We start from the raw sequence: 24398 nt of genomic DNA, 5'->3' as shown, positions 1-24398 counted from the left end.
TCACACTGAACATCCTCCACGTACCCCTTCACTCTGGTCCTGGTCTGAGCTGCACACCATGGGGTTCAGGTTGGAGAACAGGAGGTACACTGAGTCTGGATCTCTCTGTTTGGCCTCCAGCCACGCCGCCTCGCTCCGCTTCGCGCTCAGCCGCTCCAGCATCTCTCTGCTGAAGTAGTTCTCCTGCTGCTGGAGGTCGCAGCCCGGCAGGACGCGCTGGCAGCCTTCGTCCGTCCGCCCCAGCAGGTTGGAGACGGTCTTGTGGCCCCAGAACTTGGAGATATCGTAGGCGGTCTGTGACGAGCTGTTCACTGAGAACTTGTCACATCTTAAAGTTTGAAGAAAAAAAAAGAGAGAGAGCAGAGATTAAAAAAAACAACGAGTTCATCTTTCTCAAAGTTTGAAGAAAAGTCATCAACTAAATCAATCTTTAAAGTTTAGATCCATGACCATGAAGATTAACTGAAGAAGAAGGTACAAACCTACACACTCACACTCTCACACACACACACTCACTCTCTCTCACACACTCACACACAATCAAGGTGTGCAGCTTTTAAAGGACACCATGTTTCAGTCTCCATCTGACCCTTCTGTACCCGTGAGACAGCAGCGTCTCCACCACGCTGTAGTGTCCGTTCCGAGCCGCGAGCATCAGCGCCGTCCAGCCGCTGTCTCCCTTCTGGTTGATGAGCGAGGGGACGTGGGACAGCAGCGAGGACACCTGGGTCAGGTCCCCTCGGGCCGCAGCGTCCAGAAGCTTCTCCACCATCTCCTCCTTCGCACTCAGCTGGAGGCTCGTCATTCTGGATGCCCGTCCTGAAGTTTAGAAATAGAAACGACAGCTTCAGTGTTCAGCTCTGCATGGGTCTGTAAAGCTTTCTGTGTTCTAACCTCTCTCCATTTTTCAAAAGCATCTCCAATATTGATCCTAGTTTGAGCACGTTTCTGCTCGTGGAGCTTATTAGAAACATGCAGAGGCTTTTTAGGTCGGGTACAATCACTTCTATCTGAACCACTTCTCTTGACCGCTTCCATCGCTGCAACACCTGTTGACCTGATAACTGCTCTCATATCTGACAAACCGAGGGGCGTCCAAAACGGCCGTGTGGGGGCGTGTCTTAAAAGCGCCTACCTTCTCTGGTCCAAACAAATCCAGAGCATTCAGGAGCAGAATCTAAAGTTAGAAGGAGGACATACTGGCTGCTGCATTGTTGTCAGAGAAGCCAGCACTTCAACATGTTTCCTTAATGATCAGAGAGTAAGAAACCTTTATCATCTCACTGATTGGACCTTTAAATAAAAACTTATGAATGGACTTTGTGCTTGTTTGTTTGTAGTGGCCAGGGGAGGGTCTCTGACTCTTATTGGTGCAGACAGCTGTCCTTCAGGAATCTGAGGTTACGACTTTAAGGTCAAAGTTTCCATGTTAACGAGTGTACCGTGAACACAGCAGGTGGCCTGTTACTCTCCCGCGAGGACAGTTTGGATGTTTAAATCTCACCTGTAAATGAAGCTGACACCTTGGTGGATCCGCGGACATTTACCTGAAGAGGTGTGGCAGGTTTCAGAGGTTTAGTGTCCTCTGAAGGAGAACTTTAACTTCTCTTCGTCAGTCCGGATGAAAACAGAACTTTACAGTTTAAACACGTTAATCTTTAAACACTGAATCTCACCTGTGACCTGTGTGCAGCACCGGGCCGCTCTTCTTCTTCTACAGGAAGCGCTTTGTTGTGTTTCATAAACGGCAACGAGCTGCGTTCAAGAGCAACAACGACTACAACCATGCTGCCTTCAAGAGCTCCAGAGAATAACGGATTTCCGAGTGACAGACGGACACTATATAACTTCAATGAAAACTGGTATTAGCCTGTTACTTAAAGAAAGGGACGATGTCAGAAATATCTTAATGTAGCTTTGAGAGTCTACATTTTAAAGAATTAAAAAACAACTACCAAAATAAATACCTCCAACAAGGCCAATATTACACACCAACAGCATGAAGAGATACGATGACAGAACTTTATTGTCCAACTGCACGGAAATTTGCATATTGTTATTCTACATTTGACTGCTCAGAGTGCTTTTACACCGCAGGTCACACCTTCACATTCACACACTGATGGTAGAGGCTGCTGAGTAAAGAGTCCATCAGTATTAACTCATCCATTCACACACTGATGGTAGAGGCCGCTGAGTAAAGAGTCCATCAGTATTAACTCATCCATTCACACACTGATGGTAGAGGCTGCTGAGTAAAGAGTCCATCAGTATTAACTCATCCATTCACACACTGATGGTAGAGGCTGCTGAGTAAAGAGTCCATCAGTATTAACTCATCCATTCACACGCTGATGGTAGAGGCCGCTGAGTAAAGAGTCCATCAGTATTAACTCATCCATTCATACACATTCACACACTGATGGTAGAGGCTGCTGAGTAAAGAGTCCATCAGTATTAACTCATCCATTCATACACATTCACACACTGATGGTAGAGGCCGCTGTGTAAAGAGTCCATCAGTATTAACTCATCCATTCATACACATTCACACACTGATGGTAGAGGCCGCTGAGTAAAGAGTCCGTCAGTATTAACTCATCCATTCATACACATTCACACACTGATGGTAGAGGCCGCTGAGTAAAGAGTCCATCAGTATTAACTCATCCATTCATACACATTCACACACTGATGGTAGAGGCCGCTGAGTAAAGAGTCCATCAGTATTAACTCATCCATTCACACACATTCACACACTGATGGTAGAGGCCGCTGAGTAAAGAGTCCATCAGTATTAACTCATCCATTCATACACACTGATGGTAGAGGCCGCTGAGTAAAGAGACCATCAGTATTAACTCATCCATTCATACACATTCACACACTGATGGTAGAGGCTGCTGTGTAAAGAGACCATCAGTATTAACTCATCCATTCACACACATTCACACACTGATGGTAGAGGCTGCTGTGTAAAGAGACCATCAGTATTAACTCATCCATTCATACACTGATGGTAGAGGCTGCTGAGTAAAGAGTCCATCAGTATTAACTCATCCATTCATACACTGATGGTAGAGGCCGCTGAGTAAAGAGTCCATCAGTATTAACTCATCCATTCATACACATTCATACACTGATGGTAGAGGCCGCTGAGTAAAGAGTCCGTCAGTATTAACTCATCCATTCATACACATTCACACACTGATGGTAGAGGCCGCTGAGTAAAGAGTCCATCAGTATTAACTCATCCATTCATACACATTCATACACTGATGGTAGAGGCCGCTGAGTAAAGAGACCATCAGTATTAACTCATCCATTCATACACATTCACACACTGATGGTAGAGGCCGCTGAGTAAAGAGTCCATCAGTATTAACTCATCCATTCATACACATTCATACACTGATGGTAGAGGCCGCTGAGTAAAGAGACCATCAGTATTAACTCATCCATTCATACACATTCACACACTGATGGTAGAGGCCGCTGTGTAAAGAGTCCGTCAGTATTAACTCATCCATTCATACACATTCACACACTGATGGTAGAGGTTGCTGAGTAAAGAGTCCATCAGTATTAACTCATCCATTCATACACATTCACACACTGATGGTAGAGGCCGCTGTGTAAAGAGTCCGTCAGTATTAACTCATCCATTCACACACATTCACACACTGATGGTAGAGGCCGCTGTGTAAAGAGTCCATCAGTATTAACTCATCCATTCATACACTGATGGTAGAGGCTGCTGAGTAAAGAGTCCATCAGTATTAACTCATCCATTCACACGCTGATGGTAGAGGCCGCTGAGTGAAGAGTCCATCAGTATTAACTCATCCATTCATACACTGATGGTAGAGGCCGCTGTGTAAAGAGTCCATCAGTATTAACTCATCCATTCACACACTGATGGTAGAGGCCGCTGTGTAAAGAGTCCATCAGTATTAACTCATCCATTCATACACATTCACACAGTGATGGTAAACATCTTGCGTTGCTCGTGCTGTTTAGCTTCTAAAGTGATAAACTCAAAGCAACATGTGCTTTTTCCAAGCAGTCACTGAACGCATCATACGTTGGACTTTGCACAGATTCTGCAGCACTTTCTCTGCGTTCCTCTGTCATGGCTGCTCGTGAACGCAGCTTTACACTTTTCTTCTCGCTCAGAGTCTCATTCATTGGGAGCAGATTTATGAGAAACATCATTTCATTTGTTGTACTGTCTCTTTAATAACGCTTTCATCTCCCATCTCTGTTTTACTTACTCTCATTTAGTAATACTTTATTATTAATGTAAGTATTATTTATTTACCCTTATCACTTTTATCTGAAAGCTGGAGCATCTCTGCTGGTTTTATGTATAATTCACCTGATGTTGGTTGGATTAGTTCTTAGTGTTGTTTATGTATTGGTATGTTTCTGGCTGCAAACTAATTTCCCTGTGGAGACCATAAAGATACCTTTGACCTTTGACCTTAGATGGATGGACGGACAGACATTTTTCTGATTAAGTAGATTTACACTTCACATCTGCAACGATCCTCTGAATATTTTAAAAAGACAAAAAAAGAAAAACGGACTAGACAGAAACACTCGGAAACAAAGTTAATATTTTAATAAATAATGTACAAAATAATGTTACATGAAATCCTTAAATATCTTCTTCTTGGAGCCCAGTAGAAATAAAAATACACTTTCATTCTGTAATTTTAACATCATTATCATGAAGCATTTTTTAATCATTAATAAACACAAACAAAGGCAGAATAAACAATCACTTACTGTCAGAGGAAAAGGAAATTAAAGGGTTAACCAGAAATGGACTCAAACGTTACAAGTTAACGCTTTCTGTTCCTGCACAGCGTGTGTGTGTGTGTGTGTGTGTGTGTGTGTGTGTGTGTGTGTGTGTGTGTGTGTGTGTGTGTGTGTGTGTGTGTGTGTGTGTGTGTGTGTGTGTGTGTGTGTGTGTGTGTTTGTGTTAGGAGTAGAAGGTGAGGACACTCTGGTGGTTCCCTCGGACCAGCAGCAGGGGGGGGAGGTCTTTGGACAGAGTCTCCAGCCAACACATGTAGAGAGCGCTGGACACCGTGCCCTTCCTGGCCAGAGGCATGCTCCTGCAGAGGGGGGGAGGGGGAGGGGGGGGGGGGGGGTTAGGACCTCAGAGTATCTTCAGAGTGTGTTATATGGTAATGTGTGTGTTGTAACACGTGTGTGTTGTAACACGTGTGTGTTGTAACATGTGTGTTCTATGGTAATGTGTGTGTTGTAACACATGTGTGTGTTGGAACATGTGTGTGTTATATGGTAATGTGTGTGTTGTAACACGTGTGTGTTGTAACACGTGTGTGTTGTAACATGTGTGTGTTGTAACACGTATGTGTTGGAACATATGTGTGTTATATGGTAATGTGTGTGTTGTAACACGTGTGTGTTGTAACACGTGTGTGTTGTAACAGGTGTGTGTTGTAACATGTGTGTGTTGTAACGTGTGTGTTGTAACATGTGTGTGTTATATGGTAATGTGTGTGTTGTAACGTGTGTGTTGTAACGTGTGTGTTGTAACAGGTGTGTGTTGTAACACGTGCGTGTTGTAACAGGTGCGTGTTGTAACAGGTGCGTGTTGTAACATGTGTGTGTTGTAACATGTGTGTGTTATATGGTAATGTGTGTGTTGTAACATGTGTGTGTTGTAACACGTCCGTGTTGTAACACGTGTGTGTTGTAACGTGTGTGTGTTGTAACATGTGTGTGTTGTAACGTGTGTGTTGTAACGTGTGTGTTGTAACATGTGTGTGTTGTAACATGTGTGTGTTGTAACATGTGTGTGTTGTAACACGTCCGTGTTGTAACACGTGTGTGTTGTAACAGGTGTGTGTTGTAACATGTGTGTGTTGTAACGTGTGTGTTGTAACATGTGTGTGTTATATGGTAATGTGTGTGTTGTAACATGTGTGTGTTGTAACAGGTGTGTGTTCTAACACGTGTGTGTTGTAACAGGTGCGTGTTGTAACACGTGCGTGGTGTAACACGTGCGTGGTGTAACACGTGCGTGGTGTAACACGTGTGTGTTGTAACAGGTGTGTGTTGTAACGTGTGTGTTATATGGTAATGTGTGTGTTGTAACACGTGCGTGGTGTAACACGTGCGTGGTGTAACACGTGCGTGGTGTAACACGTGTGTGTTGTAACAGGTGTGTGTTGTAACGTGTGTGTTATATGGTAATGTGTGTGTTGTAACAGGTGCGCGTTGTAACACGTGCGTGGTGTAACACGTGCGTGGTGTAACACGTGCGTGGTGTAACAGGTGTGTGTTGTAACGTGTGTGTTATATGGTAATGTGTGTGTTGTAACATGTGTGTGTTGTAACAGGTGTGTAGATTCTCTTACATCACGATGAGTTTGGCCGTGCTCGAGTGTTCCTTCAGCAGCTCGTTCAGGCGGATCTGTCGGTTTGTCTGAAAGTCACACAAAGCATGTTCACGTTAAGGCAGGCCATGGGCGCTTCTAGGCAGGGGCCAACAGGGGCCAACAGGGGCCAACAGGGGCCAACAGGGGCCAGTGCCCCTGTAACTCTGAACTTGGTCCTCCCTGTGGCCCCCCCTCCAAAAGGAACAGCCCCCCCCTCATAACACATACACAGTGACTCAACAACCAGACTCACAATCTAGTCTTAAATTCTGTTCCTGAAACAACACAGGATCCTGTGAACATGTACTACTGGAGAGGTCTTAGAGTGAGGGGGCTCAGCGCTCCTGAGCTGGTAGGCGGGGTTGATGCCTTGCTTGAGGGCACCTCGGGTGTGACCAGGAAGTGAACTGGAACCTTTCCAGCAAACCGGCCGATTTCTAGATTTGGGCCACCGAGACTTGAACAGGAGACCCCCCTGGTTCCCTACAGACTGAGCTACTGTGTGTGTGTGTGTGTGTGTGTGTGTGTGTGTGTGTGTGTGTGTGTGTGTTACCTTGGCCCTGTACAGCTCCAGCTCGTTGTCAGTGATCCTCCACGGCTCCTGAGCCTTCAGCCTCTCTGCCGCCTCCTGCTCCATGTCGTCCTCCTTCAGCCGGTACGGCTCGATCAGCTCCTTAAACGTCAGCTTGCTGCAGAGAAAACACAGAAACATCCATTTACATCTCACTCCCTCTTTATTTATACTTTAATAACAAGTTAAATATCTTTGTTCTGTTTTTGGATTAAAGGAAAGCAGCTGAAACAAACTGGAGGTCGTACTTGTGTTTCTTGGGTTTGGTGTTGATGTCTCCGAGGACGTGGATGTCTGAGAAGTCGATCCTGAACCTGCTGAGCAGCGTGGCCATTCTGACAACACACACACACACACACACAATAAAGTACATCAAGGATTGTTTTTGTTTATCCTTGTTTACTGGTGAGCGTGGAACAGAGCGTAGCTCATAAGACTCACGCTCGGCGGTCGTGGTCGATGCGGTTGATCTTCCCTCCGATGAACACGCGGATCCTGCAGTCGCCCCATTTACTTCTGTTGGTCAGCAGGAAGGGAATCAGCAGAGTCAGACCTGCAAGAACACAAACAAACAAACAAACAAACAAACTATTTACTTATGGAGCATCAGTGTTCTGTTCTGTCTCTTTGTGATTAGCCTGCCCCCTTTTGGCAGTGAGAGGTATTACACAAACATCTCCTCTTTCAGTCATTTAAACAGGAAAAGCTGCACAAAAGGTCCAATCAGTGAGATGATAAAGGTATCTTACTATCTGATCATTAAGGAAACATGTTGAAGTGCTGGCTTCTCTGACAACAATGCAGCAGCCAGTATGTCCTCCTTCTAACTTTAGATTCTGCTCCTGAATGCTCTGGATTTGTTTGGACCAGAGAAGGTAGGCGCTTTTAAGACACGCCCCCACACGGCCGTTTTGGACGCCCCAAAACTGCAGTACCCATTTTAACCACTAGGGGTCAGAGTTACATACTGTTACTTTAACACTTAACACAGCAAAGCACATGCAGAACATATCACATTAATTTCAAGATGTTTAAAATGTATCTAGAGGCAACTTCTGGTGTGTCATTGTGTCGTCATAGAAACTGACCTCCGTCGTCGAACAGCCACCAGACGTCGATGGTTCCTTTGCCCTGTTTTTTCTTGAACTGCTGACTCGTCTCCAGCAGACGCTGGTCGGTCAGACTCAGAGGGATCTTTGTCTCTGGAGAAGAAAGGACACGTGGTCAGGCAGACTCTTCTCCATCTCTTACAGGAAGAAAGAAGTTTAGAAGTAACAGTTTGAAAAGTGGCTTCTTAAAAAGATGACAAAGATTTTAAACTCCAGATGAGATGATCACCTCTCAGGATGAGCGGGCTGCTCTGGCTGCTGGTGGTCTTTGAAGGACAGGAGTCAGAGTCCGACTCTTTAGTCAGGGTAACAGTAAGCTCCGCCTCCTTACTGCCAGCTGGAGGTTTCTCGTTTGAAGACATCAGCTCATCTTCAGGAACAAAAACAGGGAGAGGGAATCAGTCCATGATGTAGCTAACACACACACACACACACACACACACACACACACACACACACACACAGATAAAAAGAGAGAGTGCACCTTGTCCCTGGATGTGAGAGATATCGAGTCCGTCCTGCAGCCTGAGAATCACCACGCCGTACTGCAGGTCGAAGGCGTCGCTGTGACACAGAACAGATTTCAGACTCAAACTGTTTAAAATGAAATCATGTAGAGATGAACTTCAACGAACGTTTGCTCCTTACTGTATGGTGTGGATGTAAATCTCTAAATCTCTCATGTCTCCTTCGCTCCAGTTGTTCTTGTAACCCATGACCAGCGTGTTGGGCTTCAGACGACCCAAACCCACCGCCTGAGGATCAGAGAGCAGGCACATCACACCCGACCTCCATAACCTCAAGGACCTGTCCCCCCCTCAAGCAGCCACAAGAGGAGACTGTCTGTTCCTCATGTCCAGACTGAGCTCAGGTTTCTCTATGCTGCCCCCTCTGCAGGGAACTTTCTCCAGAATGACTCTAAACTGACAGATCTCATTTTACCTCAAGTCTTTGGTTCCATCTTAAAAGACAGAAAAAAGAGGACCATTGGACAGTGTCTGTGTTTTTGAATTTGAATCAGTTAGCACAACTTCTGCACTTCTTCTGCAAACCGATTTGCACCTTTTAATTGTTGTTGCTCTTCTTCACTAATTGTTTGTGAACTGTTCCTGAATCGTCTCACATCGTCTCGCGGGGGCTGCTGTCCTCTTGGCCCGCTCACCCTCAACAAAGAGATCTTGATCTCCACGGGGTAATGACCCGGTTAAATAAAGGTTAGAGAAAAAAGAAACCTCTGCTCCACCAGCACCAACCATCTCCATCTGCAGGACTCAATCACACACAATGCATGTCTTCCTACACCACAAGAGGGCGCCACAGCCTGTTGAGAGTTTTCAAACAGGACTGAAGATTCTCCTTTAAAAAAACTGCTTTGACTTGTTCTGCCTTGTTTTTGTGTTCATGATTCTTTTTCTTGACTCTGTAGCTCTCTCAGATTAGTTTGAAATGAAAAAATCGTTTCATATAAAATGTAATATTCTTAAGGTTTGGTCTCCTGTCTTGTGGAGTTGAACTTCATGTTCAGGGTTCATACCTGCATGAGGAACTGCGCACCGTGCCTCAGACTGTCCGTGTAGACCGGAGTGTAAAAGGACTTGATGCGTTTTTTATTCAGCCAGCGTTGACAGCGGGCGTGATCCTGAGACAGCTCCTTAAAGTTGGGCCGACGAGTCAACTGGAAGAGACGAGAGAGCCGAGTGAAGACAGGAGAAGATCAATGAGCTCCAACAGGAAGCGTCAGAGACCTTAAAGAGTCTAAAGGGTTTGTCTGTACGTACGGTCTTGACGTGAGCGCACACCATCAGGCCCACGTTCTTCGTGAAAGAATGAACGAGCTGAACCAGAGCAGGACGGGAGTTTGGATAACCGACCAGGACCAAACACTGCGGCCTGAAAACAAGAAGCTCACACACTTAGACATCCAGTTAAAATTATTTAGTATCAAGTTAAGTTAACACAATATTTAAAATCCTCTTCTCCATGTGTCTCTAGTCTGTCTACAAACCCCCCAATGATGAGAAAAGTTCATCCTCTCTGTCTTCTTCCTGCTCCACTTTTCAGAAAATGTGTGCTCAAACAGGCCGTTTGGAGATTTTCCCTTCATGACATCACAAAGGGCAGTAGCCCCTCCCCCAGGTGGGTGACACTCCCACAGCTAGGTGTTTGTTCTGCCCTCTGAGTCTGCCTTCTCACCGTAAACAATAGGACATGGAGCGAGAAAGACTGAGTACACCCAAGCCCTTCCAGAGAGGGGGCGTGGTCAGAAACAGCTCATTTACATATTTAAAGGTACAGACACAGAAACAGCCTGTTCTGAGCAGGGCTGAAATAGAGGGGTTTATAGACACGATCAAATACAGGATCAGAGTGGATTTAGAATAAGAAACTTCACACACATGTTTTGAGGAGCTCTGAGACTTATTTACACTGATGAAGAAGAGGAGGATATGTCACCTTTAAACAGTCTAAGCTGGTTTTAAAATCTTTCATTGTGGGGCGCTGATGGCAAAGCTGTTGTACTGATGTACAGAAGATTTCCTCCTCTATTCACCGTCTCCTCTAATAAATTCCTATTTCATAATGTCTCATCTGATCCCAGTGCTGAAGACCTCATCTAACCCTCTGGAGCTGACCTGAAGTTTTTAACGTGGTCCTCGACCCCGGTGAGGTTCAGACAGTGAGTCAGAGCCTGGTTGTAGATCAGAGCCTGAGTGGACGAGCCCCAGTTCACATCTACAGGAAACAGAACACACACACACACACACACACACACACACACACACACACACACACACACACACACACAGAACAAGAGTGAACATGAGTTTAAGAGGTGAATGATGTTCAGTGTGTCACAGACTCCGTACTGGAGGTTATTAAAGCTCAAGAAAAATGAAAAATAGTGAGCTGATGTTTGGTGAGAAATGAGGAGGCATCACTCCATCACAGGACTGTTATTACATTCTGACCTTGAAGCTTTTATTTCAGGTAGAAACAGTTGCATCATTTTCCTCGAGAAGGACCCATGTGTTTTTTAACATCTAAAAAAAAGATTCTATTGAGCTCCTCACATTGTGGTGAACAAGTGATGAGATTTTAAACATCTCTGGATCAGCAGCAACATTTAGTTCAACTTTCTAATCTGTATTCAGAGAGAAACTGAATTCAGAAAGTGTCTCAAAAAAGTCAAGAATAAAGCTTAGATCTCATAAATCTCCATACATGCAGCCGGCCTCTAGTGGTCGTTTGAGGGACTGCATTTACAGCGACTGCCCGTGTCATTGCCATGTGGCAGCCTGACCCGAGCGGGTCATAAGCGCCGGGTGTCTGATCGGTCTTAGTGACCTCGATCTGTTCCTACCAGGTTTCTTGTAGCTCACGTAGATGTAGAGAGCGAGGACGATGAGCAGAGTGACCAGCGCCGCCCACCAGTTAATGACAAACATAACCACGACGCACAGGATCGCCCCCGCCAGAGACACCCACATGTTGTAGTACTTGAAGCTGGGACGCCACCCTGTGGTCAGAGACACATACAAACAGACTTTTTTTTAAATGTGGGTGCCAAAATTGACAACAAAGTAAAAGTTTCTCAAAGGAGTTTTAAGGAAATCTTCTCGTATATCCAGACAAACTCAAATCAATGCTCTTCAAAACATGAGTTTACCTGGAGAGTTGGCCAAGGAGGAGTGGAAGACTGAGAAGTTGATGAGAGCATATGAGGCGAGGAAGAAGTTGGAGATGATCGGAGCGATGATGTTCAACTCGGCTGTCAGACGAGAACAGAAAGGATCAACATGTAACAAATACAAATCCTGTTTCTCATTCATGGGTTTAGCTTGAGCCGTGCAGCGTCACCCTAAAAGCATACCGATGAGGATGAAGGCGAGTCCGATGAAGAAGGTCAGGACGTAAGCACGGAGAGGCTCGTTGTTCTTCCCGTAACCTTTTGCAAACACGCCCAGTCCTGGATAGATGTTGTCTTTGCACAGAGCCTAAAAACAGAACAGCTGTATATCATCTGTCACTCAAACAAATCAATAAAACAAACAGAGCTGAGTCTACATGCTCCAAATATGAAACTGAAATGATTTAGGAAAGTCAATTGTAATCCTGATCTTCATCATTTATGAATTCTTAAATCAAGCTGCTGAGACGAGATTCTTCTTTACATGACGTCGTTCATTAGTGACGTCAAATTATCAACTTTCATCCACAGACGAGGACTGAAAGATTTAAAGCTACGATACACTCAAACTTTAAAGGTCACATATTCTGTAAAATCCTCTTCTCCATGTTCCTCTAGTCTGTCTACAAACCCCCCAATGATGACAAAAGTCCATCCTCTCCGTCTTCTGCCTGCTCCACTTTTCAGAAAATGTGTGCTCAAACAGGCCGTTTGGAGATTTTCCCTTCATGACATCACAAAGGGCAGTAGCCCCTCCCCCAGGTGGGTGACACTCCCACAGCTAGGTGTTTGTTCTGCCCTCTGAGTCTGCCTTCACACCGTAAACAATAGAACATGGAGCGAGAAAGACTGAGTACACCCAAGTCCTTCCAGAGAGGGTCCGTGGTCAGACACAGCTCATTTACATATTTAAAGGTACAGACACAGAAACAGCCTGTTCTGAGCAGGGCTGAAATAGAGGGGTTTATAGACATGATCAAATACAGGATCAGAGTGGATTTAGAACAAGAAACTTCACACACATGTTTTGAGGAGCTCTGAGACTTATTTACACTGAAGAGGAGGAGGAGGAGGATATGTGACTTTTAATGTTATTGATTGTATTAATGTGACGTTAATCTAAAGTTCAACTTTGATGGTTTCTGACCTGGAAGACTTTCGGCGCGCTGACCAGCGAGGGCGCTGACCAGCGAGGCCAACGCCGAGGACAGAGTGGCTGAAAAGATCCCAGCAGAGATCAGAGGACCGAAGCCGGACACCAGACTCATCACCTAAACACACACACACACACACACACACAGAGACCAATATAAATACACTCCGGTTATATATATTTTAAGGTGTGTAGTTTCCCTTATTGCACACTGGAGAACACACTCTCACATTAAGGCTCTCTGCTTTGTCTCCAGACGTTACTAAACTGACATCATTAAAGAAGACTTGAAAGTAGAGATCGAGACAATAGACTCAAAATGTTTACTGAGGCAATATATCAAATGAGTAGAATGAATATGTCCCTGTCCTTTCTCTTATTAAATGACTGAGTCTGTGCAGAACAGCAGATGCTCAATATGCTGCCATGAATTATCTTATCAAAATAAGGTCAAGTTCGAGTTTATCAAAAAACAATTCTTTGAATTTAATGTCACAATCTCTCGCAGTTTTCCTCGAATGCTGAGAGCAGTTCTGAGATTTAGAAAGTCATGATGTCTGAAGCTGGTTTCACTCCAGCTGAGTTAAAGACTTTGTTTTATTTTGAAGTACAGTAAGACACATGTTCTCGGGATCATGTCATAACAAAGTGTTTTTATAAACCACTGACCGAAGGACACACCACAGCTCTCCTCCCGACCTGCAGTACCTACCAACAGTGTGTGACGTCTGTTAGCATGTGAGAAGAAGAACAATCACACACACACAGACACACACACACACACACACACACACACACACACACACACACATCCAATCACAACCTCTTCTCTGTGGGACAGATGTTGTGATGCACGTTTTACTTTAAAACAAAACAAAGCAAGTGTTTCTGTCTGAGAGTGTGCACAATGTCAGCGTTATCAGTGTCAGTGAGCCGTGTGTGTGTGTGTGTGTGTGTGTGTGTGTGACGGAGCTGTGCCCAAACAAAGTGCAGCAGTGATAATAGTGACTGTTGTTTAGAGTCACAAGGTTTTCTCTGGCTGGAGACAGAGCTGAATGAGAGCATTGATAACATCCACCTACACACACACACACACACACACACACACTCACACACACACACACACACACACACACACACACTCTCTATGTACATACTGTAGTCAGGATCAGAACAATAGTTGAACATCGGTCGTGTTTGACGACCTCAGAATAATCTACAGGTATGTTTTTATAAGTCTGTAGATGCTCGGTGTATCTTTGATTTGATTATAATAATCCAGTCGACTGTTCGATTTGATTTCATGATGCATCCTCAATCTTCAATATCAATTCTGATTTCTGCACGGGTTACATAAATGCTCTGACTATGGGTCTAATTGTTTGTTGTACGGGTTTAAGTTTGATCTCTACAGGGGTTTCTTTAAATCTTCATTCAGGTTTTCAGATGTAATAAATATTTCATGTGTTTTTGTAAGCTGCTGCTGGGACCGAGACCGAGACCGAGACCGAGACTGAGACCGAGACAGAGACCTTAAATATCTCTGAAAAATCCATTACACCGGGAAGGTTTCAGCCGTAACCGGGGGATAAAAATCAAACTATGAATGAATTGAAGTTATTTGAAAGAAGTGTTTTCCTTCTAATCTTAGTGATGACGTGAGATAAAAAAAACTTTCAGTGGTGGTCTTAACCAGTTTTGTTTTAAAATCCAAACACCGAGTAAAAATGCTTCCACATCCGAGACGAGATAAAAGGTTTTGAGACTCTTTTTGAGTACTAAACTTCAATAAAGTATCTATGTATCAAGCGTCTCCAGTGAAGCCGGCTTCAGACATCATGACTTTTAAAATCTCAGAAGTGTTTTTTCACTCAGAGGAAGAGACGAGAGATTAAATAAAAACAAAGACGTCCTCACAAGGCAGTTTGTATCACAACGTGTCCCAAAGACAACAATGACAACAAAGACAACAAAGACAACTAATCTAAGAATTCAGACTGATGAACTTCACTCTAGATTCTAGTGTGTGTGTGTGTGTGTGTGTGTGTGTGTGTGTGTGTGTGTGTGTGTGTTACCTGGAAGTCGTTCATCAGGCCGTACTGACAGCCTCCCTCCTTGCAGATGGAGAAGTCGTAGCCCAGTGTGCAGGCGGCGTCCGTACAGTTGACCGTGTCGCTCACCGTGTCGTTGTGGTCGCCGGTGGCGTCCCTGACGATGCAGGAGCCTACAGGTGGACAAAAACAAAACACACTTTGAATCATCGTCACCGAGGCTGAAGCCAACGCTCACCTTGTTGTTCATCTTTCATGATGAGAAACATTTTCCTCTTTTTATTTTCTCTCTCAAGTTTAGAAAGAAATTCACAATGACAATAAACCCCCTTTAAAATATCAGGCATTAAAAAGTGTGTTTTGTACAAACCATAAAAAATATCCCAATAAAATAATTGTAACATTAGATAATACACTGATAGGATATTCACTGACTTCACTTTCCCGGTGGAGCACGCCCTCTCAGTGGGACTGAGTGTCAAAACTGAAACATGGCGGCCTTCGGTAGCAGAAACGGGAAAAAACTGACAAATATCACTTTAAATTAAAGACATCTAAACTCCACAGAGATCCCTAATGTTTACTGAAGACACAACAGGCCGTGGATATTGAAATATGGCAAACAGGAATTATGACATTTCTGTCCCTGATTTCCGAGCCCAGAAAGAGGCAAAGCAAAGCTTGAAGGCACACATGGGCCTTGTAAAACATCATAGAAGTGTCCAAGTTTTCTATGACACAATCTGAGCATCAAATAAAAATCTGTAGTCAACACTTGCACTGTGTGAACCTGAGTTAAGGAGAACAAACTATATCTGCAAACCCTAATCTAAAAAAAAGAAAAAAGAAATACTTAAAAGCACAGTTTATAAATTCCACCACCAGGGGGCTCTCAACCAAATCAATAACAAAAGATGGCATCCAGACTATCAGAGAATTATGGGAGTGATTCTCTCTGCTACTTCACCACCACCACACCTGATGAAAACTAGTTTTGAGTTGACTGTAGTCATGACGACCGGGTGAAACCGACCTGAGGAAGAGAATATGTTTACAGACGAGCTAATGTATCAGAGGATATTTTACATGACGTTTTTATCACAGCAGCACAAACAGCAACAGTACAGCAGCTTTCAGTAGCAGCTCACGCTTCCTTATGCAGCGGGCTTTGACGTAACATCCAGTGTTTCCACGGCAACGATACACATACACGTGTCTGTCATGCCGTGACAAGAGACTTACCCTTACAACAGGAAAATTACAAATTTCTCTGGTAACTGTTGGAAATATTTAAGGGTAATGTAAGTACTCACTTTTTAATTATTCAGATATTTTATTGTAAAATTCTACATATTATACCTTTAAAGTGTTTAACTCGAGTGTACGGCGTGATATTACCTGCGGAGATGGCGACAGCCACGTACGTGATTCCAGTGATGAGGATGGCCAGCAGTGTTCCTTTAGGGATCGCTGACTGTGGATCCTAAAGATGAATACATCATAGAGTTTACATTCTGCTCAGCTAACGGGGATATTAACCTTCAGCCTGGACCTTTTTAAAGAGTTAGAACCACACTGTAATCATAGTTTCATCTTCTGGTTAACGCTGTTGCTCTTTTCGGCTGTTCTGCAAAAAGATGCAGTTCTCATTGTGCATTTAAAATGTACTTCCTCCACAATGTTTCTGAATGGTTAAAAGGCGGTTAAGAGACACATCTTTGAGTCAACGGATCACTGTTAACTTAAACGCAATTAATAAGAGTGTGAGCCGCTCAGATCATCAGATAAAGCAGAGATAGAGAGCACAGTATCGTCTGCATATTGTTAACAAAAGATGCCATGTTTGCAGATAGCTGACCGCATTACAGCACGTAATTAAATCAAATAATTGGGCTGATAAATAAATTCTGTGACCGGCCGTGTAAAAGAGGTTAGAGTAGTCAAAAGACCAGAACATTTTACCATTAACTTAAACTTAAACTTAACTTAACCCAAATATGTCTGAGGTAGAGAGCACATCCTAACAATTTAAATCAAATGCATGTTTGAGATTAAAAATCAGTCAAGTAAGGGGGCTGGCTATTGACTGAATCACTCCACATATAAAATGAATAAAAAACACTTGATATAAGAGACGGGACCACCAAAATGCACTTGAAGTGGGATGTGAAGTGTCAAACTCACAGTGAGGTCTCCTGAGATGTTAGCTCCAGCCAGGATCCCGGTGGCTGCAGGAAAGAAAATGGCAAACACCGAAAAGAAAGTCTCATCTTCTCTGAAGTCTGGACCCAGGTTCTCTAAGAAAATGGCGGCTAGACACGGTAAAAAAAACAAAAAAAAAAAACAGTAAAAGAGCGTTTTAAAGTACAGAGTGTGATTTGACTTTTAATGTTGCAAATGTTTGAATCTTAGCAAAGACAAATAGTTTGCCTCAAACCAAAAAAGGTTCAAACTGACTGTTGTAGCCGAAGAATCCTTTAGGCTCCTTGCTTTCTATGGCCATGAAGCTTCCTATGAAGTAGTTAGCGATGGCTGCCAGCAGGATCACCAGGAGGACGATCTGAGCCTGATGGACAGAAAGAGAGAGAGAGGGGGACAGGTCATCACTTTTAACATAGAACATAGAACATAGACCAGTAGAACAGAAGCAACAAGTCTACAGCCACACTGACCTTTAGAGGATCAGCGCTCTGAGCATACCAGTTTTACAATCTTTTTAACCAAGAACATCTATAGCAAACTCAAACCCCGAGTGTTGAAGCTTAGGGTGCGTGCCTATGTTCCCACATTTCTATGTTCCCACATTTCTAAGATTTTTTTCAAAATTAGGCCCTATGTTCCACATTTCCTTTTTCATAAATTTGTTTCAGATTTTATCCCCCTTTCTCCCAATTGGTAGCCAATTACACCCAACCTATTAGCCAGTAGCAATGGACTCAAGCTGGAATGTAGACATAAATATATACATAGGTAATTGAAAGTGCTTAAATATGATAAGACCTCATTTTGAAAATGTCCTAGAAATGTGGGAACATAGGTCTGACCCCGAAGCTTATACCCACACTTTTTTCCTTTTGTAAAAAACAAAGAAGAATCTATATGCACAGCTGCTCTCTAATTATGGTTTGCATGTCTCGACAGAAAATGTTTGGGTTCAGTTCGACTTCTTCATATTCAGGAGATTAGGAAAGAAAGCGGTGACTGTTTTCTCTTCACAGTGTCAGAGCTGTCATGTTTTCACTGATGACGATGAGGATTGGTGCATCCTTTAGTTTTCTTACCTTAGCCTCCCACTCCATCCCAGCCACAGAGATCCCCAGCAGCAGGATGACGGTCAGAGTCCCGACGATACGAATGTCGTTCAGCTCATCCGTCATCAGAGCGTCCACATCCTGCAACCAAAACAGCACGACCCTCACCGAAACAATTCAAGTTCATCAAAAAGGTTGATGAATGTTTAAAGGGTTGTAACAAAGTGATTCTCACACTAAGCATCTCTACGACTGTCTCCGCAAAGCCCACCACGTACATCGCCACAGCCACGGCGTTGGCGAAGGCAAAGATGAGACCAATGGAGCCTCCGAACTCCGGCCCCAGGCTCCGGGAGATCAGGTAGTACGCTCCGCCTGGACAGCCGAGACACAGTCTGAATTATTTCATGATGTTTACATTTAGAGACTTGGTACAATAAAAGGAGCTTCGCTTTGCTAAACGTTTATGATGCTGGTTACGTCTCACTGGAGACATCGCTGCAGCTATTTCTTAACATCTCTGTGAGATGTGAGTGATCCTTCAGTTTGGAAATCAGCAAAGCTTACTCTCCTAACAGTCATTTGTTCAAGGCAAACATTTGAGCAGCCTGTAAAAGATGTTAAAGATGTTTAATTTGTTGCTCTGATGAACTCTGAATCCTCAGTATTTAAAGAATGTGCAACTTTTTGATCCAGTAGATGTCGCCCTTGAGCTCCAGCACTAAACCAAAACAAACTTCCTGTTTGGCCACGCCTCCTCCATACTGAAGCCTCCGCTTTTTTTTAAACACAATTAAACACAATTTAGTCCAAGCGGCAGACAAAATTGTCCTTTGCTCGAGCTGCATTGTTGTATTAGCTAACGTTAGCACTCTTTAGTTAGCTCGTAGCTTCACATCGTTGTGTTAGCATGCTAATGTTAGCGCTCTTTAGTTAGCTCGTAGCTTCACATCGTTGTGTTAGCATGCTAATGTTAGCGCTCTTTAGTTAGCTCGTAGCTTCACATCGTTGTGTTAGCATGCTAATGTTAGCGCTCTTTAGTTAGCTCGTAGCTTCACATCGTTGTGTTAGCATGCTAATGTTAGCGCTCTTTAGTTAGCTCGTAGCTTCACATCGTTGTGTTAGCATTCTAATGTTAGCGCTCTTTAGTTAGCTCGTAGCTTCACATTTCATGTAAACTGACACAGAATGAGCGTGATCTAAAAACTCTTACTAACATCCAAATAATCAGTGAGTATGTTCTTCTTCTTCTCTCTAGTTCTTGACTAAAACAGCTTTTATACACAAGGGGAGGAGCCGGCCGTCCCGTCCATGTAAACACGGCTCTGACAACAACACAGCCAGCGGGACTCGAGCTTCTCCCTCATTGTAGACAGTCAGGACTCAGAGACACATTTACACAGGATGGACTTTAGGATTTATTTATGTGGAACATGTCGATCATTCTTACTTTAATGAAACCTGGTGATCAACCTACAACATCTAATAAGATTAAACTTCTTCAAATGAAAAGCTAGTTCACAGTTGTTGTCTCACCTCCTCGTACGAAGCCGTTGGTTGCTATGGCAGAAGTAGACAGACCAGTGATGGTGGTGACCACCGTGGCCATCAGGATGATGGCGATGGTCAGTCCTATAATGTATCAAACAAAATATAAAGAATGAGAAAGAAAGAACGAGGGACTCAGTGCAACGAATGGATTTGGTTTGTACCCACCGATTCCAGCTTGTCCGACAATCCAGGACATTCTGATGAAGAGCATCACACCCCAGATATTCAGCATGCAACGGATCTGCAACACGCAAACACACGCGGCGTGACCATCAAGTCCCACCATGTGATTAATTAAACTACAAACAGGATGTAACAGGAAGGACCCTTTAACTATGCAGACGCATAAAACTAACCAAGACTCCTTTGACCCAACCGAACTTCACCAGTCCTCCTTTCGCCTGCTTTGCAGCCAACGCCGCCGCCGCCTCCTCGGCTGCTGACGGCTCCTCTCCATTGGCCAGGCCATCCTCAAACGGCTCCTGGCAACCAATCACAGCACAGGGAATTGAATCACAGATTGAATTGAATACCCCGACTCCACTAGACAGATCCCTCCTGAACAGACTCTTCATCTAAATATGCAATATGGACAGCGTCTTTCACATGGGTTATTTTGGCTTCACTTTTGTACAATGTGAGGACATGTTGTCCATCTTTATATACAGTCAATGGTTTAACTAAATAACAGATTTACTTGATTTAATTGAACCTGTTAAACTTTGTCAAGTAGGTGTGGTGCCTAAACCGATCAGACGCCTTTGATCCAAAGTGACAAACATCAGAGAGTAAGAACAACACGAGCAAGAATCTAGAGAGGAGGAAACGTCGGCACAGGGTTTTTGCAATATCGACGTCATCATAAACAATGACGGTAAGGTAAGAGGATGTGTTCCCTGCCTAGCTGTTCACACATGCACTCCTTAAAATTTCTAGAAAATTTCAGGAGGACTGCCCCTGAAATCCTCCTGATCTGGTCGTCCACACATGATGCACCGCACAGCACGAGACTATCCCTGTCAGACAGGAGGGGGGGGCGGGGTCTCCTGAGGTAAGATGTGACGTAAAAGTAGTTGAAGAGAATCTCAATGTGAACTAAAGAGAGGAGAAGAACATCCTGGAGAACAGGAAACATGCAGCAGCAGGTTGATTAGAGCACGGAGATGGTAGAGGTGGGGTGCACTGGCTCCAGGTGAATTCTCCTGATTATATCCTTCTCACTGGAGGAGAAACTCGGCTGTTTGGTTTACACGTGTTGGTGTGACGGCCTTGTATGGGGGGTTAGGGTTGGGTGACAGTTTGACGGTTCTTTTTATTTTCTTATTTTCTATTTAAAAAGAGCTAAAACGTAACTTTCTGCAAGCTGAATCAGTGACTTCCTTTGAGTAGAAGTTGTGGCATGTGTGAAGGAGTACAGAAACTATTCCAGGAATGTTGTAAGAACACATCAGTGCTCATTATTCCGACCACACAGCGATGTTTAATTTATACTGCAGCAGTGGAGGTTGTGGCCTCAGTGGGTCGACTCGCTCTGTGACATGGAGCAGAGAGTCCGGTGGTGTTTATATGTTTCATTTGGAGCCAGGGGGAGAGGAGAGGTAGCTTCTCTTTGTGCTGTGCTGAAAAAGTCCAGAACAAAATCAAATACAGATTTATCCTAAAGGGGTTCGGGTTAGGCGCTGACTGCAGAGACTCTGTAATCTGACTGGACTTTACTGTTCAGGTTCAGTCGGGAAGTTACGAGGAGGGGTAGAGGACACGTTTCCACCAGCCAATGACAGCATGCAGATGAGTTTAGGAGTGACTGGACATTATTCAAACTGCTGAATATGGTGGACACAGACGTAGCTGCAAAGAAGAGAAGATATAATAATAGTGAGGCCAATCACCAAGCGATGAAGCTCGCTCCAAAACGAGGGTGAACTGCTTTCAGGCTCTTAAAGAGTGGGAGAGGGACGAGGAGTCGGTCCGCTTTCTGTTGGACAGGCAGCAACAAACACAGGAGGTTAGCTTGTGCTAGCTTGCTTAAAAATTGGCTAAAACTCGGCTTTCCATTACAACAAATGTCATATTCTCAGGTCGCTTGAACCAGTAAACGTACACGCTATGTCCTGCCATCACCCAATGCAACAAGTTGACAATGCAACAAGCCTGTGATGGCGATGAGCCCGGGAGGAGGGAACCAATCTGAATGCTGCGCTGAACATTGTGACTGACTCTACCTTTAAGTCGCTGTGACGTCACCAAACATCCCGCTGTTCATCTGGTACAATGTACATCTATGTTACAGATACCTAGTCCTGTAAGAGGAGTGGGAGCCTGCAGGGTCATGAGAGGCTGCATTGTGTGTGTGTGTGTGTGTGTGTGTTCAGGTCATGCCTGTAGTGATGTCACTGAGCCCACTCAGGGTCTCTGAATGGAATATTTTCAGTTGAAGATTTCTGTAACTGACATAAACAAACTCCTATGAGAAGAACAAGAGGGACGCTTCATCCTTTAAAACACAGATGACAGGTTGTTGTTCAGTTTGTTCAGCTGGAGTTTACAGACTGAAAAACACTCCATTCATATAATGTTCATTATGTTTTTATAACGGGGAAAGACAGAGGACGAAGGTGAAGAACTTTAAATCTCCAAATGCAAAATATTAAAACAAAAATCCCTCTTTGTTTTCCCTTCTGCTTGACCCTTGACCTTTAGGGATTCCCTAAGAGGACAAGCCTCCGTACATTTCCTTTTTACTCTGGTTTCCTGTGATTACGTGTAAATTGTTTTGCCGTTTCCCTCGAGATCTCGACTTATTTATCTGGTTATTTTAGGATAAGATCGCAGGACTTCTTGTAATAATGAGTTAATCTTTCAAGAAATGAAGTCATGATTACTGCAAACCCAGTGTTGTTATCCCCAAGATGACGAGGTAAATAAGTTGAGAGTTACAGGAAACAACTGGAAATGACTCTTGAGTGGATGCATGTCAGCTTAGGGCTTCCATACATTTGAGTGATTTTACTTAAATATGAAACTTCACCAGACTAAAATAGTTGAGACACATTTTGAATGCTGCTCTTTTCCTCAGTCTGTGTTTATACTCTAGATCTGTTTCCTACATGTCGTGTCATCCTTTGTAATATAAAAACATGTTAATCCTATGAGCAGTTATTAAAGTGAGGATGGTGTGAAAGGTTTCTGTTGTTACTTTGTCGAGTTCATCGTGCAGCTCGGACAGGGACGGTCTGCTCAGCTTCTCTCCAAACGGCGCGGCGGTCTGTCGGTAGAAGTCGATGTTTGGCACGGCGTCGATGGTGTTGTGTCCGAAGGTCCTCATGTAGTACGTGTTGGAGTGGGAGTCTGAGATGTGTGTGTGTCCCGTGCCCGTTGAGTGGAGGCTGACCGAGTCGCTCCTCGTCGTGTCCGGCTCTTTGAAGACATCAGGCGGGAGACCGATGTCCATCGCGCTGCCGAGACCCGGATCCATGAACCCCACCGACCTGGACCGGGTTTTAGACTCCTCAGGCGGTTTGGATTCTTCAGTGGAGGCCGGGGCAGGAGGTGCCGTGGCCGAGGTGGTGGATGATGCTTCTGTCACCACATCCACCTGGAAGCGTCCGCCGCTCCTCAGCGATGGTTTCTGTGCCGACATGTCCTTCAGGAAGTCGATTTAACCCGTCCGAAGAGTCAGTGACGCACCGAGAGACAAAAGGTTACCGTGAGATCAATACCTGCCCCAAAAGCTGCGGGATGTCCATGCAGCAGCGCAGCATTTAGTTCAAACTCTTCAGAGCAGACACAAACAAACGTGGCTTCAAGTTAAACATTTAGCTACAAAAGTTCCACTCTGCTGCCTTCTTCCAAACTCTGGAGCTGAATGCGCCAGGACGCACAGATGTGTGCGTAATGTGTGTAAAGAACACCAACTCTCACCCTTTGACTCTCTCTCTCTCTCTCTCTCTCTCTCGCTCTCTCTCTCTATCTGTCCATCCACGACAAGTTGGCGGTGTCATCCCCTCAGATGTTAACTCAAACGGTTTATTGTCATCCCTCTCTCTCGCTCTCTCTCTGTCTCTCTCGCTCTCTCCCTCTCTCTCTCTCTCTCTCTCCCTCTCTCTCTCTCTCTCTGTCTCTCTCTATCAGTCTGTCTGAGCATCTCTCTCTCGCTCTCTCTCTCTCTCGCTCTCTCTCTGTCTCTCTCTCTCTGTCTCTCTGTCTCTCTCTCTCTCTCGCTCTCTCTCTCTCTCGCTCTCTCTCTGTCTCTCTCTCTCTGTCTCTCTGTCTCTCTCTCTCTCTCTCTCTCTCTCTCTCTCTATCTCTCTCTCTCTTCCTCTCTCTCTTCCTCTCACTTGACTCTCGAGACATCCCAGCATGTCGGCAGAGGAGGAGGAAGAAGGAGAAACTGATCTTGGTGTCCGTTACGCACAAAACTTTGGCGCGAGTCTTGACAGACACGCGAGAGGAGGGCCGAGATTTTACCTCCCAAAGTTCAGGAAACACAGAAACATGATTTTAATAAAGTGAAGAAGAAAAACACATTCACACGTTCAGCAGCAGCAGCACAGTGTAAACATCCAAACATCAACACAGTTACTAAAAACACTGAACCCCACGTGTCAT

The 24398-nt window shown here is 44.3% G+C and overlaps 2 protein-coding genes across 4 annotated transcripts in view; both read right to left on the bottom strand.

Moving 5' to 3' along the window:
* Positions 1-1816, bottom strand: part of nudt12 (nudix (nucleoside diphosphate linked moiety X)-type motif 12) — a 5769-nt gene extending 3953 nt beyond the window's left edge. Inside the window, exons 1-3 of one of the 3 annotated variants that reach the window (XM_020659273.3) lie at positions 1677-1816; positions 600-819; positions 25-328 (exon numbers count right to left, since the gene is read on the bottom strand). In XM_020659273.3, coding sequence (XP_020514929.2) covers positions 25-328; positions 600-805 — 510 coding nt within the window. In that variant the 5' untranslated portion in view covers positions 806-819; positions 1677-1816. Of the gene's footprint in view, positions 1-24; positions 329-599; positions 820-1504 lie in introns of all 3 variants that reach the window. The other 2 variants (XM_065952104.1, XM_065952111.1) reach the window with 2 other exon arrangements.
* A 2793-nt stretch (positions 1817-4609) lies between these two features.
* On the bottom strand, positions 4610-23737 carry slc12a2l (solute carrier family 12 member 2-like). Its single transcript, XM_065952083.1, is given in 27 exon segments — positions 4610-5123; positions 6396-6463; positions 6970-7105; positions 7236-7322; positions 7429-7540; positions 8076-8189; positions 8326-8466; positions 8581-8660; positions 8745-8851; positions 9631-9771; positions 9875-9986; positions 10730-10829; positions 11458-11613; positions 11764-11865; positions 11968-12091; positions 12932-12976; positions 12978-13055; positions 15013-15161; positions 16387-16471; positions 17173-17300; positions 17446-17554; positions 18270-18380; positions 18475-18614; positions 19776-19871; positions 19956-20031; positions 20147-20272; positions 22987-23737. Coding segments are annotated over 27 exon segments (3303 nt in total). The 5' UTR covers positions 23431-23737; the 3' UTR covers positions 4610-4987.
* Between the last annotated feature and the right edge of the window lie 661 nt (positions 23738-24398).

The sequence above is a fragment of the Labrus bergylta genome, chromosome 2 (genome assembly GCF_963930695.1).
Source record: "Labrus bergylta chromosome 2, fLabBer1.1, whole genome shotgun sequence".
NCBI lineage: Eukaryota > Metazoa > Chordata > Actinopteri > Labriformes > Labridae > Labrus > Labrus bergylta.
Note: the sequence above shows the minus strand (reverse complement) of the source record. Positions and strands in the feature narration are given on the sequence as shown.